The following is a 15,053-nucleotide window of genomic DNA, read 5'->3' as shown; positions in this document are numbered from 1 at the left end:
AGACAAATATCATTCATAAAGAATGTGGTAAATTTATGCAGGGAAGTACCCTGCATAAAATATGTTATGAATATCCTGTTTTATTATTCACAATAAGTAGAAAATTGAAGAGATTTTATATTTTCGCATCTAAAAATTTCAACCCGATTATGTTGTATACAGAATTTCTGTTAAATAGATTATCTTCCTACACATTCTTTCACAATTCTTTGACTTTTTCTCATATACCTCTAATAACTATAATATTTCTCATCTCATATAATTTCTATATAACCCAAATGTATGAATTTCAAAGTACAGGTCCTATCGTTCAAAATATTAAAAATAAGTCGATTGTGTTCGAGGAAACACATTTTAGAGTTATCTGCAGGCCCACCAGACAATCTGCTCCATCTGTCAATTTTTAATCACATTTTTCTAGATTCATTTCTTTTGACAGAGTTTTGTAAATTCAAATTTAATATATTAATTTGATTAATTTAATTTTGCCTGTTTCTCAAAAACACTTTTAGCTTCTGAGAATTTCGGGCTTTTAGGCCACCGTGGAAACCAGTTTTTTCCAGACGTTTTGCAAGCACGAGTGGCTTGCACTTTCAGAGGTGTTTTCCTTGGAAGCTTACACTGAACACACTGAATGTAGTCACATTCAGTAGAGCTATACTTGTTAAAGCACTTTGTTAAAGCTATACTTTGAATTCCAGGACATTGTCGTCGTTTTCCATATGGCAATTACTGAAAAAATTCAGTTTTTAGAAAGAAAACATGACTTTTCAAAATTTCCGGCGCATTAAGTTTTCCTGATTTTTTTTATTGAAAAACTAAAATTATTAAATTAATTCGGATCAGAAACGGTTATTTCTGAAACTCCATGTCTAATAGAGTTTTGAATATGTCGTTTTACATTTTGCACTGATGCTGTTTCTCAAAACTTTTAAACGACACTGGCGAGGTAAACAGTAGGTTTGTTTCGTTGGGCATTATTTATCTAAAATAACTTTCTAAGGTTTAATGCGCCCCCGTGAAAAACTACTAAACGTTAGTTAAAGTTAAAGTAATGAGGTAGTGGTCACTTATTTCCGGACTCTCTCTAGATATTTGAAATATATATAATTAGTAAAACCAAAATCACTAATAGTCGTCAAAATTTTAAAAATTAACTAAAAAACTACTCATTACTCAAATTTAATTACTTCTATTGTTAATTTCAAACTTAATGCCAGAAATTCTTTAAAAAAACAGGCAAGAATATATGTATTTATTTAATAGTAATAAGTTACAGTTAAATGGTTCTTTGTTAGAAACTCCAAATTTATGAGTCTAACCAAGCCTAAATCTTTTTTTTAAATCGACTTGATCGACGATTCTTCACGTAAAAGGTTCTTATCAACGTAGGTCCCATTGGATATTACGCTATCTTTATTTTTACTTGTTTTATAAAATTTTAGAATTAATGTTGTTAATTTCAACAAAAATTGACACCGAGTGTTTTTTTGAGAAGCAAAATTTTACTTCGACAGTTCCTTGAGACAAAACAAATTTTAATTACTTTTATTAACTCCAGCCTAATATAAATTCAAGCAAAATTAGATTATTTGATGCTGTTCATCGCACTTTTTCAACATCCATTTGCGTACATTTTTCAATATTTTTGAAGATTTTTTTTGTATTACCGTCATCGCTATATTTATTAAGTATTGCTTGTTTTTGAAATATATTTTTTTATTTGTAACTCAACTGAGCTAGCGGCTACAATTTTTGCTTACGTTATTTCATTTTAAATATTATGGGGCAATTTTCATCTTCCCTCCACTATGCTTCTTCCCGCCTGTATTTCAACAACGAAGCTGTTTTCAATATGTTATATACTATGATATTTTCATCATAAATTAGATTTTCTATCGACCGTTAAAGTCCGGCTATTATAAACTGACTCACCCTTTGTGAGCGAATTCTTAATGAGACAGAAAGTTCTTAAGAAGTAACAGGCTTTTCATCTAGTTTGTTCAAGCTACGATCTCTAAGTATTCCCCATTAAACAGTAATAACCAAATGAATCGAAAAAGTCCAGAAACAGTGGCTGAGAAAAATTAAGTAGCAAGCAAAGACATATGAGATCCTTTGAAATGTCTGAGAAAATGGATAGATACAGACTGGAGCACGAGACGAGGTCATAGCGTCCAAAATTAAGAACTAAGTTTTTCAAGATAATTCTTTTTTTATATATATTACAATATTAAACAAAAGAAAACATAGCTGGCCTATAATTAGTGACCATTTTCTATTAATAGTAAATGGGAATCATGATTGCGTAAATGCGAAACCTCTGATAAATTTGGACCTATACATTTACTCGGTCTGCTGAAATGCTCCCGAAACGCTGGATATAATATTCCCAATTTGTCACGCGCCCGATGGGGATATAAAAAAGTGGTGCTTGATACGGGTGGTAGTGCGAGGGAAAGGACTAATAATGAGTAACACGTTCTGCATACACTCAAATTGCCATACGTGATTTGTACTGCCATCCTATAGAACTGACTAGATATAGATAAAACTTTGCAATGATGTTCTGTTATCTTTTGAATTGGATTTCTTTTTGTTACCCTCCATAGCTTAATGATTAGAATGACTGGAACAAACTTTGCTTGAAACAAAGTATAATTGAAAATACATTTTTTTAATTTATTTTGTTTGATTTGCATCATTCTTTGATACGACTTCTAACCGGAATTTCAAAAACCACCGTCCTTAAATCTTAAATTTTTACTGGATTTTTAAACACAGTTTCACTATTAACAGTGAAGTTAAGAAGTAATATAAACATATTTTGCTTATTGGAAATATTGTATTTCTACAATTTTCGATTGTGTTGGTTTCCATATGAAGTCATGAATAACTTAACTATTTCATGCAATAATCCTCTTATTAAATATGCAATATGATAATATGAAATGAAACATTACTTGCAAATCGTTCATTCTAAAATCGCTAAAAATTTTAAATGGTGGAGTGAATTAGTTTTGTGAAGAACGTTGATAGATTTTTTAGTCGACCATGTTTCGCGGATTTTGTAATTGATTTCTGCTATTTTCAATATCAGTAGGTCGATTTTTAGGTCTACTTTTTAAATTGTTATAAAACTAATCAATATCCAAAGTCAACACTTTTTTCGGTATATTATATTAGATGTAATACTAGACCTAATACAATTTAAACAGCTGATTTTACAGCAAAAATAAATTAGAAGTAAGTACATAAATATACTGGTAACTTGTATTTGGCTGGTAAAATTAATTTAGAGAATGTATTGTTTGTTCAATCTAAAATAAGTTTGATGCAGTTATATTCAATTCCAGTTACTAGATAATAAAATGCCTTTATTTAGCAAATTAGCTATAAAACAGTCGTAAAAAGTTCAACGCAAGTAAAGTCGAACTGAAATACAGATACTTTGCACAAATATCGCCATAAAAGAATCTGATTACGTGCGAAAATTACGGTATAAATCAGACTGTTTTTAAAAAGGTTTAAGATATTGCAATACTAAAATATTTTTGACTTTTTGTAACGCAGGTTTGTTAGATTATTAATTAAGCAGACGAATTTTTAAAACCTTTAGTAGGGTATTTTCCTTCAGCATATTTGTCTTAAAAAGACAGACGTCTGCTAATACAGATTGATGAAGAGATCTCTTATTTCCCAATAAAGAATTCTTTAGTGAACGGAATTAAGAACCAAAATACCCAGCAAAAAGTTTTCAAAACATGAATTTGAACCATACAGAACTTATTTTGGAAACGAAGTTTGCCCATTATCTTCTCAGGTGAAAAAAAAATTACGACAATTTATTGTCTGGAATTAAATTGTCTTTAATTTTGTCTATTAATATACAACATTACTATATATTTAAAAATGAGTTTCTATATTACTTTTACTTAGTAGTTGCAATGTGGTTTTCTATTGTTTTTTCAGCGTTTGTTCTCACTGTATCACAATCAGCGTAACAAAATAAAATTATTTCCCATTCAAACCAACGCTCGATCTCCGCTAATGACTTATATAGTTACTAATGGTGCACATTTAATTTTATATTTTAATGCATTTAACGGAAAAAAAATACATTTTAGATTTTAGAAGCTCAAATATTGATATTAAATGTGATAATACATTCGATGCCCCTAAAGGGTGCAAAATCGCTACTTGCCATAGAAACTTCGGAATAAATAAATTATTTTTTAAACATTACGGGACGCGTTTTTCGAAAAATTTATGATATTGATGAATACCAAAATTACCCAACAGTATTAAACATGCTGCGATCCACATTAAAAAAATATACATATTTACTTTCAGATATGTGAATTTTATACAAATATGGAAAACCACGTTTTAATTTCAACGCCATTCGCTCTGGTAAGAACATGACAAATATACGATTCAAATTAAATTTTAGTCAGCATTTACATTTTAGTTAGAATTTATACGAAAGACTGGAAGACTTTATTAATTTTTTAAATGCCACTTTGACCTCGTAAATATATCCGATTATTTATTAATTGCCTGTTTTTTTATCACCGCATTACATTATTAATTAAACATGGTAATTAAATGAATTGATAGAAAGTTACAAATGAATTAAATAAAACGAGAACTATTAACGGAAACCGGAAAAGTAATGGAATTGCCTCCATAGCCGTAGTTTGTTATTCGTTTTGTAGCCCGCACCAGTTCTAATCTTAATAATGAATTAGATTCGATTTTAAATTGAGCTTTAAAGTGTTACAAACCTATAATAAAAAATGTGCTTTCATCCTTCCATCCATATCTTGACGTGTGAGTTATTAGTGCAAAAATCAAGAACAATATTCTTGATTTTTTTTAAGTTTTTATATTTACTATTTATTTACTTCAAGCTTGTAACACCCTGTATAACAACAATTTTAACAACTCCACAGTGCCTATATGATTATCTTTAGAGTCTAAACCTGCTATCCACATTTCCCGTCTTTTTCATAATTCTATTATAATATTTTAATATCTAATAACTATTTTGTTCAGGCAATAGTCTCGATATATTGTGTGTTTTCGCGAAAGTAATTCGGAAGTAAAAGGAAGAACTGATCAGTGTGTGCGCTTTAGTTTTTCGAAGTTGTGGCTTTGCGGACTTGAGCAAGACAGAGTGAACACGCCTCGCCCAAGCAACTGGCTCACTTTATCACTCAGCTCTCCGTTTTAAATCGAAGTTGTATATAAATAATTCATTTTTGAACATATAATTTGATAGTCACTCATTGCCCAGTTTCTGCTTACTTGTTTTCTGTATATTTAAATATTTTATTTGAAAGTATGCTACTTTTTTATTCTGTGTACATGAGCTGTGGTGGCATGTCATTGATGAGTTGTCCGAATTTCAGCGGCGTTGCACGAGTGCACTAACGGCTGCGTATTCAGGAAAATATTTCAGATTTCACATATTTGATTACGGATTATTTGGAAATATCGTATAATTTTTAGGTTGAGCAGATGATACATTTCATAAATAATACCAGATTTACTACTAACTTTCAATTATATCGCTTTAAAAAGAATGATATTTCAACAATTATTCAGTGATACCAATCCGGTCTGGCAACCTGGCAATCGTCATTCATGTAATGATGTAAACATTTTACCACTCTACTTTACAAATTGGTGTTTTTGACGTGGCCGCAGAGAGAAATTGTTATTCTTGACTGAAACCTACTCAGCTTCAGTTCCAAATTAAGAAGAACTACAGCAAAATGTTGAAACAATTAGTCTTCGCCTGCCTATTTTTGGTTTTCCTTCCTGCATTGAGTTTAGCTTGTGTAAAGCCAGAAGTAACCTCAAAATCATTTACAACCCAAGATGCTACAATTGTTGCTCATATCGGCTTTATCTCGGAATTCCAAGTGAAATGTTCTTCGGGTGAAGTTTCCAGTCTGTATGCTGAATTAGAAGACAAAACAATTGTTCCTGTAGCTATTGTAGCACCAAACATCTACCAGGTAAGTTACCATAAGGACATAGTTTTGAAGTGTTCGTTTTACAGTATAGGCAGTGTTTGTGGGTGTTGTGACTTAATTTTTTGCATTAAATTAGCTACAAAGTTACCTTACGTGGCGCCACACTTCAGGCAATTAAATGGGCCTTTTATTAGAAGTTACTGTTGAGATAAATTGGGTGGCTGATTATAATCTTTTCCTTAGGTCAGTTGGACAGAAGACAGCAAAACCGCTGGGAAGGGTGAACATATCATTCGTATTTTTGATGAGGAGGGATATGCTGCTATCCGAAAAGCCCTGCGAGGTAACGAACCAACTTCTTCCGTGCCTGAATTCTTTAAAGTTTCCGTCTACCATCCAGGCGCTTACAATGGGCCTTGGTTGAGAAGTGAATTTTTGGCTGTAGTAGTGTCTTTACTGATATCATACTTTGCTATCACAGCCAAAGCAAAAATTGTGTCGTAAGAAAATGTAAATTATTATATTTATTTTGTTTTCATTTTGTTCCATTACATTACCGTATCATTTGAAGTTTTGTAGAAATTCTCTTGAAAATAAATGCTTCTGAGAAGTGTTTTCTCAATTTAATGGTTTTTATTTGTATAGTAATTGCTTGTATTTAAAGCATGCCGGGACATCTATTTTTTTTTTCAATAAACTAAGATAATACATATTTTATAACTGGTATTATTTGATCGATTACCAATCCTCGGCCCGTAAGTCTTTAGGTTGAAATACACTTTGCACATCAAGCTCGTTTTGTTTCAGTTCAGTGCTTCTTCTGTTTCAATAAAATATTTTTTTATCATTGAATCCAGCTCCTTTTGTAATTCAACCGCTTTTATTATTATTACTGTCTTGGTACCAAAACTAGGAGAACTTATTGTTTGTTCAGTGGAAACCACCGATTTTTTTTAGGAGTTGATACACTGTCTTTGAACATTTTGTGCTCTTTGTAAAATCTTCTGGCACTTGTATTTTTGGGGATTTTTTTTTTCTGTTTCCTTGTCATTTAACAATTCTAGACAATCAATCAATTTTGTAAATTAGCAGAAAATATTTGGTTCTTCGGATATTGATCGTCACAGCTCTTGAAAAATAGTTTTTTTTGTGAAATATCGGGATCACGATACGTGAACAATTATTTGGTAATAAACCTTTTATTTTTTAGAACCTTTTATTTGGTAAATGGAAGTAATTTTTTTGTTGGTTGAAATTGTTAATAGCAAGAAAACAAATTATTTTTATGAGCAAAAACTATGTATATTATAAGATTTTACAAAGAGGACAAAATTGTCGAAAAGAGAATAGCGCATCAATTAAAAAAAAATAGTTGATTCAGGTACCAAATAAAAAGTTCAGATACTTTTTGTAGCAAAATGCTTCAGAATTTGCCACTTTCCTAAGGCGAATGAACTCGATTGCTTCATAAAAATACGAGTCTATAACAGCAAATTCAGAGCGAATTTCATTTAATCGTTCCACACATCATTCTCCTGATATTAAAAAAATCGTATTTTTAAACACCTTTGACCATTTTTTCTAATAAAAGTTGGATTAGATTGTCTCCTTTAGAGCCAAAGAATGTCGCAGTACTCTTTTGAAAATGTTATTTTTATAACGAGTAAAGTTTCAATTAAAAGTAGTAACTCACTCACTAAAAACATTTGTAACAGAAGTAGGTATTAAATTGAATGAAAAGTCCATAAATCTCGAATTTCTCAATTCTCTCACATTTGACAATATTTTTAATTTATTCTTTCTCATATCAATTAATCACTTAATAAAACTACTGTTGTTTTTATAGTACTTTATAGTTTATTTTATATTCAAAAGTTTCATAAACTATTGTAGTTAGCAAAGTTTTCAAAACTTATCCTTTTCTCTTTGTGTGTCGTCTAATTTTGAAATCGTTAAAAGCGTACCACGACATAAAAAAGGTTGAGAATAATTCCTGTATTGTGCTTTATACACATCTCATTGTCAAGATTACGTTGATATATTAAGTTGGTGCGTTCAAGACGGTTTTGCTAAACTTTGCTGAAAATTATCCGAATATGATACCTTTTTATATTACATATGTTTCCTTTACACTCTACTTACATTTAGAAGTAATTGATTATTGTTCTCACCTGATTTGAATATGGCTTTTTTTCGCTTAACATTAGTCTATCTGTTCCTTCACCATCTCATGAAGGACTGAATAGTATTGACCGAATTGTCCAACGGTTTAGATCTGGTTTCAAATCTACTTGACTTTTGATTTTCAGAAAATACGCTTAAATAGTTGCGTAACTAGCCGTAGACGTACATATTTGGCATATATTCCTGCATCTCAATTTCAAAGGCAATATTTATATAATAGTGCATGTAGCATTAGTGAACATTATAATGGAAAAGTGGGGCATTCATTTTTATTTTTTTTATTATTTTTGCTTCCGAGCCCTGTTTTAAACCCAAAACGGCATTTTACGTATTGTCCTTTAAAAAAAGTTGCATCTTAGTAATCGTAAGTAGTTGTTGAGCACATTGGCTAAATTAAAAAATTGACGTTTTCTTTGTACTGTGACCTCTTGTGAGTACCTTGAATACTTATATCATACAAGGCATACAGTGGCGGCAAAAGTTTGCCTATAAACACCAGAAAGCATTTTGACTAGATTAATTATATTTATCAATAATTTTTGATTTATTTAATAATATTTTATTTTGCATACCAATCCTACCAATAACGACTGTTTATCGACAAATGTTAAATTTTGTTAACAAAAATCAAAGTGAATTAAAATTCAACCAACGCGTATTAAGTTTACGTACATCGTCTTTGTTTTATCAACAAATGAAATATGTTGCTAGGTATCTACGGATGGAATTATGTTTATAGTATGCACGATTATAAACCAATGTGCCTTGATCAATTTATTTATTAAATTACCTTTAATAAATAATAATAACTAGTTTTGATAGATTAAATGCTAAAAAATACGCAGATTGCCTTTGCGCTATCCGAATTTAGCAAATTAAGGAAAATATGAAAAGCTAAAAAGAAGCGGAACAATAATAATAAAGCGGTAATTTAAAAAATATGTTAAAAAAGGGGATCTGCTAGAAAACATCGAGATGTTGATGTCCAAAATCATAAAGTTCCAGAGAACAAAGATACGGTTTGAGGATAATTAAAGAAATATTTAAACTAGCTGCACCTCACTTGGTTACAAGTATGGAAAACTTTGGTTAAACAGTTGGATATGAAATCCCTAAAATCTTACAACATGCTAAAGTTTCTCGAAACGCGTCTTTAAGGAAACTAAACTTTACAAATTCGACTTAGATGGTTGAAATACCCTATTTATATATTTTTTTGTTCTATCACCATTAAATTTTAACAAGAAAGTTCTATTTGTATATAAGTATAATTTTGGATGTTCTTTGGCGATGGGATAGTTTTAAATGTAGGACATCCGTCAAATGCTCTGAAAAATGTAGATCTGAGTGGTTCAGGAGAAATTTTAAATGCTGGAGAGTGAGCGCTTTACGTAGAATTTATTATCTTGACGCAAATCTTGTTGGATTCACTTTTCCAGAAAGTCTGAATTTTCTTTTTCAGATACAATTAGTAAACTTAAATTTCCCAACGTTTTTCCATTTTGCCCCCGTGTTTTAGACTACCTTAAATGTTTCCGCATTTTCTTTTCCCCATATGAAATATATTCTGATTCTGATCCTCAATTTTAGAATTTATTATCTGTTTATAAATGACTTATTAGTATGCATATTTCCCGCGAAAGTTTTGTTCTGATGCAATTTGACAAAACAATATTTATGTGTATCGTTATTCAAAAGAAAGGTAGTTGTCCGTTTGAAAATCTGTTAAAACAACACTTCAAATATTCGTATGGTTTGTAACCAATTAATCTTGATCTTGAGTGGGTCTATTTTGATGTCGCTGATTTCTTCCTATAATAAAAAATGGTCGGTGGCATTGTAAAAATTCGTTAGTCTCGTGAATTAGATTTTCAATGTCCAAAAATCGGACTGGATTGGAAATCTGGTTCAGAAGCTTCAGAAACCTAATTCATTTCAGATTAATAACAAAAGCTTTATTGTCAGTGTTGCTGTTGGTAAATACGGATATTTTTATCATTAGCAAAAAGCGTATGCTTCACTTGGTAGCATTGTTTATTCTGCATTAAACGGGGCATTGGATGCAACTGATGGATTTCCTTGAACATTTTTAATTTTAATTATTTTCAATTTTTTGAAACGTTTCAGTGAAATCAGCTTTCAACTAGGTACTTTTGCGGCGATACAACATTTTAACCATCGAGAGTCACAACTAACATTAACTGTTTTAGCTTCTGTTTTTCGTCTTAATATGTTTTTTTCTTTTCGGTACACATTCTATACCCGTTGTTTTAAGCTACGTTTCGAACAGTTTTATCCACGTTGGGTGCATTTAGTTTGCAATTTTTCTGGCTTATCTGGAAAACGCTTTCTCCTCCGATTTGACTTGAAGATATTGAGCATCAAGAGCTCGCTGTTACTCACAGGTTCTTATTTTCCCATTTATTTTTTTCATACGATTTTAATTAACGAAGCTTGGCGATTACTTCTTTAAACTTTGCCATTTTTTTGACTTCTCAACCAAGATTTATTTTTATTTCGATTCTCTCCTGTATTATTGCATGTAACACCAAACATTTGTTATACTGTTTTTTGTACTTTAATGATCGTCATCGGTTTTAATAGTGTTCAATGCGTGTCGACGCTTCTTCATTTGTGATTGCGACAGTACATGTACGCGGCTGTAGAAGCACATACACTTGCCACCAATTTTTCTATGGATTACGATTGCAATTTTCAAATTTCTACCCGTATAACAGTTGAAACCATATATGGCAGTCTAAGAACGAAGATGATGGAAAACCGCATTTCCGTAATTATATTTGTCAACTATTTCTGAATTTTTTGCTTTCTAGGAAAAGTTATCTGTAGTCGAGAGAATGTTTTGAGTTGTTAGTTGTTGGGCCCATGTTTTTCTGTTTTTGTTAATTCTATCTGAAAGGTTTTCTGGGTCTTCTATGTTGTCTGTTATTATTGCGGTATCGTTTGCAAATGTTACAAATGACCTTTCCCATTTCTCTTACTCGCTTTCGTATGTTTCTTAACTTAATGATAAATTTTCTCAATTATAAAGCAAACTGATTAATTTTAGAACTTTTCGCGAGGCATTGGTTAACAATCGCATCTCATTTGCTGCATATAAACAAAATGCGATCTCTAGTTATTCCGAGACTTATTTATTAAAAAATGAGTGAACTATGTAGATTAACTTTTTGTAGCTAAAGTGTTCCATTTTGGACAAATAGCTGTATTTGCATAACTATGTTTCTAGTTAATTAGTTCCACTGTACCTATATATTTTTTCGTACCAGCCAGTTAATAATGCAAACATGCTAATAGCTTCGATTTGTTTCATAGAGCTGGGTGAAATAATGATAGTATTTAATCTTCAGGAGGAACAAAGGCAGTTAACTTGTTTTTGTCATTTCAAAACATTCAACAAAGTTCCACTTTATTTTCCGGGACGGGTTAGGTCGTTTGTACTAATTCGGTACACGAGAATGTCTACGTTACTTGCAGTAGCTGTCTATATTATGTTTAATGACTTACGTAATTACACAATTAAGTGCACTGGTTTCCGAAAAGCTCGGCATTTAAATAATGTACCCTGTTTAAAAGGATTAACACTGATAAGTTGAGCCTTTCAAGTACTTGATCTTAAAAAAAATAAACCGAACATGAATTTTTATCATTCAGTGGCGTTTCGTGTTTTAGTTTGACCACTAGATGCAGAACTGCAAACAATATCACTGCTTAAATAAGTATGTACAAAATAAAATTTTCATAGGTATGCAATTTGAGATTAAAACAACCAGTATTAGTTCTAATCGATATAAACTGATAAATTCAAGTATAATTTGAAAATAAACATCCACAACCACTTCCCCCTTCTTTCATTTTATACTAATTTAAATGAATTTACAAGCTACTACTTCATTACCTACTGTAGATTATCATACACGTATAAATCGGTAAAATAAGACATCTTTCTCATTAAGCAGTCGGTCATCTATTGCACATAAGTCCAGAATCGTTATCTAGTTTAAATGTTTTCTATGAATGTTTTAAACACATCCTGTATAGAGCAATTTGTGCAGCATCTGAGAGTATTACTTAGTAGTATCTTCTTTTTTCGGCTCATAAAGAAGAGCCCGCTGATAAACACTTTGATTTTGCCGTTTAATAACAGAGGTAGTGTGATAATAAATGCTTCATAACTCGATGTGACAAGAAAACTTGCATTAGCAGCCATCGATTCAGTAGCGCCGCATTTGTAAAATTATCAGCTCTGATATATTCAAAGAAAACACAAATTTTCTACTATGCAAACGCACTAATTAACGATAGCATATTTGATAATAAAAATGCACATTTGATTTTTGTTTACTTTATTAACGTCTTCTCTAATGGTTTAAATAAGTCAAGCTGAATAATTGCTTGCTAAGTTAAAAAGTCGTAAAAAAATCAAAGCGAAATAACAATTTGGGAATATTCAAGTGTAACCTACGCTACTGAAAATATGACTATAGAATACTCTGTAGACACATGTATATGCATCAAGGGCTGTTAATTCAATGTCAATACAAAATACAAGGTAATCTAGTAAATATCAGACATTGTATGAACTTCTTGTATAACGTCCCGTATCTCATTTGTTTACATTGCTACTACTTTAAGCAATCAAGCTTAACTACAAAAAAAGAACTCTATATATAGTAGTTTCCTGGTGGAGTATATTTAATCATCAGCTAAAGGATTATGACAATTTTTAGAGCAACTTAATTAAATTTTCCTGTGACTGAAACGTATGCACAAATTAAATGAAAATTCTACAGAAAACTTAAGCAAAATGTATTGAAAAATATTAGTTAGAATTCTGAGTTTGGTTTATTTCGTAGTATGTTGGTGTACCAGTAGCAATAAAATATATCGTTTAATCGCTTTTACGATTAAATAGAACAAAAGTGTGCTCCAATGTTACATTTATAAGTATCGTGACTTGCATCATTGAATTCAATTTAATTAAGTATTTCCCAAACCAAGTGCTTTTTTGTATATCACCTAGATAGCCGTGATGGCGCTGAAAGAATTCCACATTTGTTCAATATTTGATTACTTAATAGAGACTTTGACCTAAAATAGAAAATGCAATACCGCTGGAAATAGAAGTAAATCAGTGAAGTGAAGGACACCCACCGGAAAGTAATGATGGTTATTGATACATCGCGTTGATGTCGGGTTTCACTGGATTTAACTTCCTGTATTAATAGATATACTGCAATAACAGCCAGTAGTTCCGGAATACCACTTCTGGATGTCTATTGGTTTTGCGATATTACCCTAATCGCATGTGAATGCATTTTGACAATCATGAGTAAAGTTATAAAAGGAAATTTGTGCAAGTTAAACCAAAAAACTGTCAATTTTTGCAAAGTAGGAAGAGCAAATTAATTCTTAAAACTAAAATTGCAGTAAATTACATATCAATTTTTGAAGCAAAGCGCCTGATAAATTCATATTTCAACTATAATTTATAACATTTTTTCCTTTGGTTTCCTGGGTTTCAGTCAAAGTGTGAAATAAAAATTTTCGTATCGTTTATTTCATATAACGTTTCGGCGAAACAACAGCGCCATCATCAGATTTCAAATTCAATACAAACTACAAACACTAATTTCCAATTAAAATATCTCGCATCTGTCTCACCGAAACGTTATATGAAATAAACGATATGATAATTTTTATTTCACACTTTGACTAAAACCCAGGAAATAAAAAAATATAATAACAGTTACACGCAGTCAGGAAAATAAATCAAAATAATTTATAACATCGACCCGCAAAATAGAAAGTTCTAATGGCAATTCCAAATTACAGTTCCTTGTTAAATAGACATAGAAGCAATCAATCACTTTCAAGCAACTTTAATTTAGAAAAAATCGGCCAATATTGAAAGATATAAATTTTACAAATAGTGGTGATTCCCGGAAGACCAAAAGAACTTTAAATCGATTCTCTTGCTCTATTTGGTAACACCGCGACTTTGTGAATAGTAGAGCAAATGTACAAACCGCCACATGATTCGTGCTACTTTCCGTTTTCACCAATTTTAACACTTCTGCTTTTTGAAATAATCTATACGAGCATTAAAATGGAACAAGGAATCGAATAAGCAAAAATTTTCAGCGTTCGCACCACTTTAATTCGTATTTGTTTTTCGTGCCACTGAATTAATTTAATTTTTTTCAATTTGTTGATCGAATTAATTTACAGGGCATCTGATAATTTATTCACTAAATCAGATACCTGAACAAATGTCCCTTGAATCTGAAGTAAACACTTTTTTGGAGTATTGTATATACTTTATAGAAAATGTGTCCAAGTACATTCCAGACACGTATAGCTTTATACATCAAATATCGGTTTTCGGTAATTACAGAAGCAAGGAAAATAACAGCTATTTGTGTTGTAAATGGTGATTATTAATAATTATTTCGTGTTTAACACAAAAAAACAGTGTTTTTAGATCTCCAAATATTTTTATCGAATGGTGTTCAAAATATGGTTAATTTTATGAGAAATATCTATTTTGAGGCAGTTGATCATTTTTTTAAACACCATAGCTTCAATTTTAATTTTTAACAAGTTTGGTCACGTTCTGCTTTGTGTCCCATTATTTATGTGATACACTGTATATAAGTAATTCAAGATTTTCACTTTTAAATAATTTGTTAGGAATGTAGGTGTTTTTGGAGCATTGTGAACTAAAAGTTCTTATTCTACGGATATATACAGTTATCTGCAAATATTGATTTACATTTTATTACCTAATTTATCACGGTTTTTATACCGGGTGTCAATTTGAAAACTTTCCACCCTTAATATCTTTCTTGCAGTTTTTTTTTT

General features: G+C 31.0%; 1 protein-coding gene across 1 annotated transcript; it reads left to right on the top strand.

The window, feature by feature from the left end:
• The first annotated feature begins 5,617 nt into the window (after positions 1–5,617).
• Positions 5,618–6,696, top strand: LOC109538025 (translocon-associated protein subunit delta). The gene is made up of 2 exons (XM_019905061.2): positions 5,618–6,026; positions 6,228–6,696. The coding sequence occupies exons 1-2, from the start codon at positions 5,781–5,783 to the stop codon at positions 6,486–6,488; spliced, it is 507 nt and encodes a 168-aa protein (XP_019760620.2). The 5' UTR covers positions 5,618–5,780; the 3' UTR covers positions 6,489–6,696.
• Positions 6,697–15,053: the final 8,357 nt, after the last annotated feature.

Source organism: Dendroctonus ponderosae, unplaced genomic scaffold (assembly GCF_020466585.1).
Source record: "Dendroctonus ponderosae isolate FM_Combo_2020 unplaced genomic scaffold, Dpon_F_20191213v2 Dpon_F_20191213_1, whole genome shotgun sequence".
NCBI classification, from domain to species: Eukaryota; Metazoa; Arthropoda; class Insecta; order Coleoptera; family Curculionidae; genus Dendroctonus; species Dendroctonus ponderosae.
This window is presented reverse-complemented; position numbering and strand designations above follow the sequence as displayed.

Coding starts and splice junctions, on each gene's coding strand:
- LOC109538025 (XM_019905061.2), top strand. CDS start 5,781: ATGTTGAAACAATTAGTCTTCGCCTGCCTATTTTTGGTTTTCCTTCCT. Junction 6,027..6,227: donor TAGCACCAAACATCTACCAG/GTAAGTTACCAT, acceptor TCTTTTCCTTAG/GTCAGTTGGACAGAAGACAG.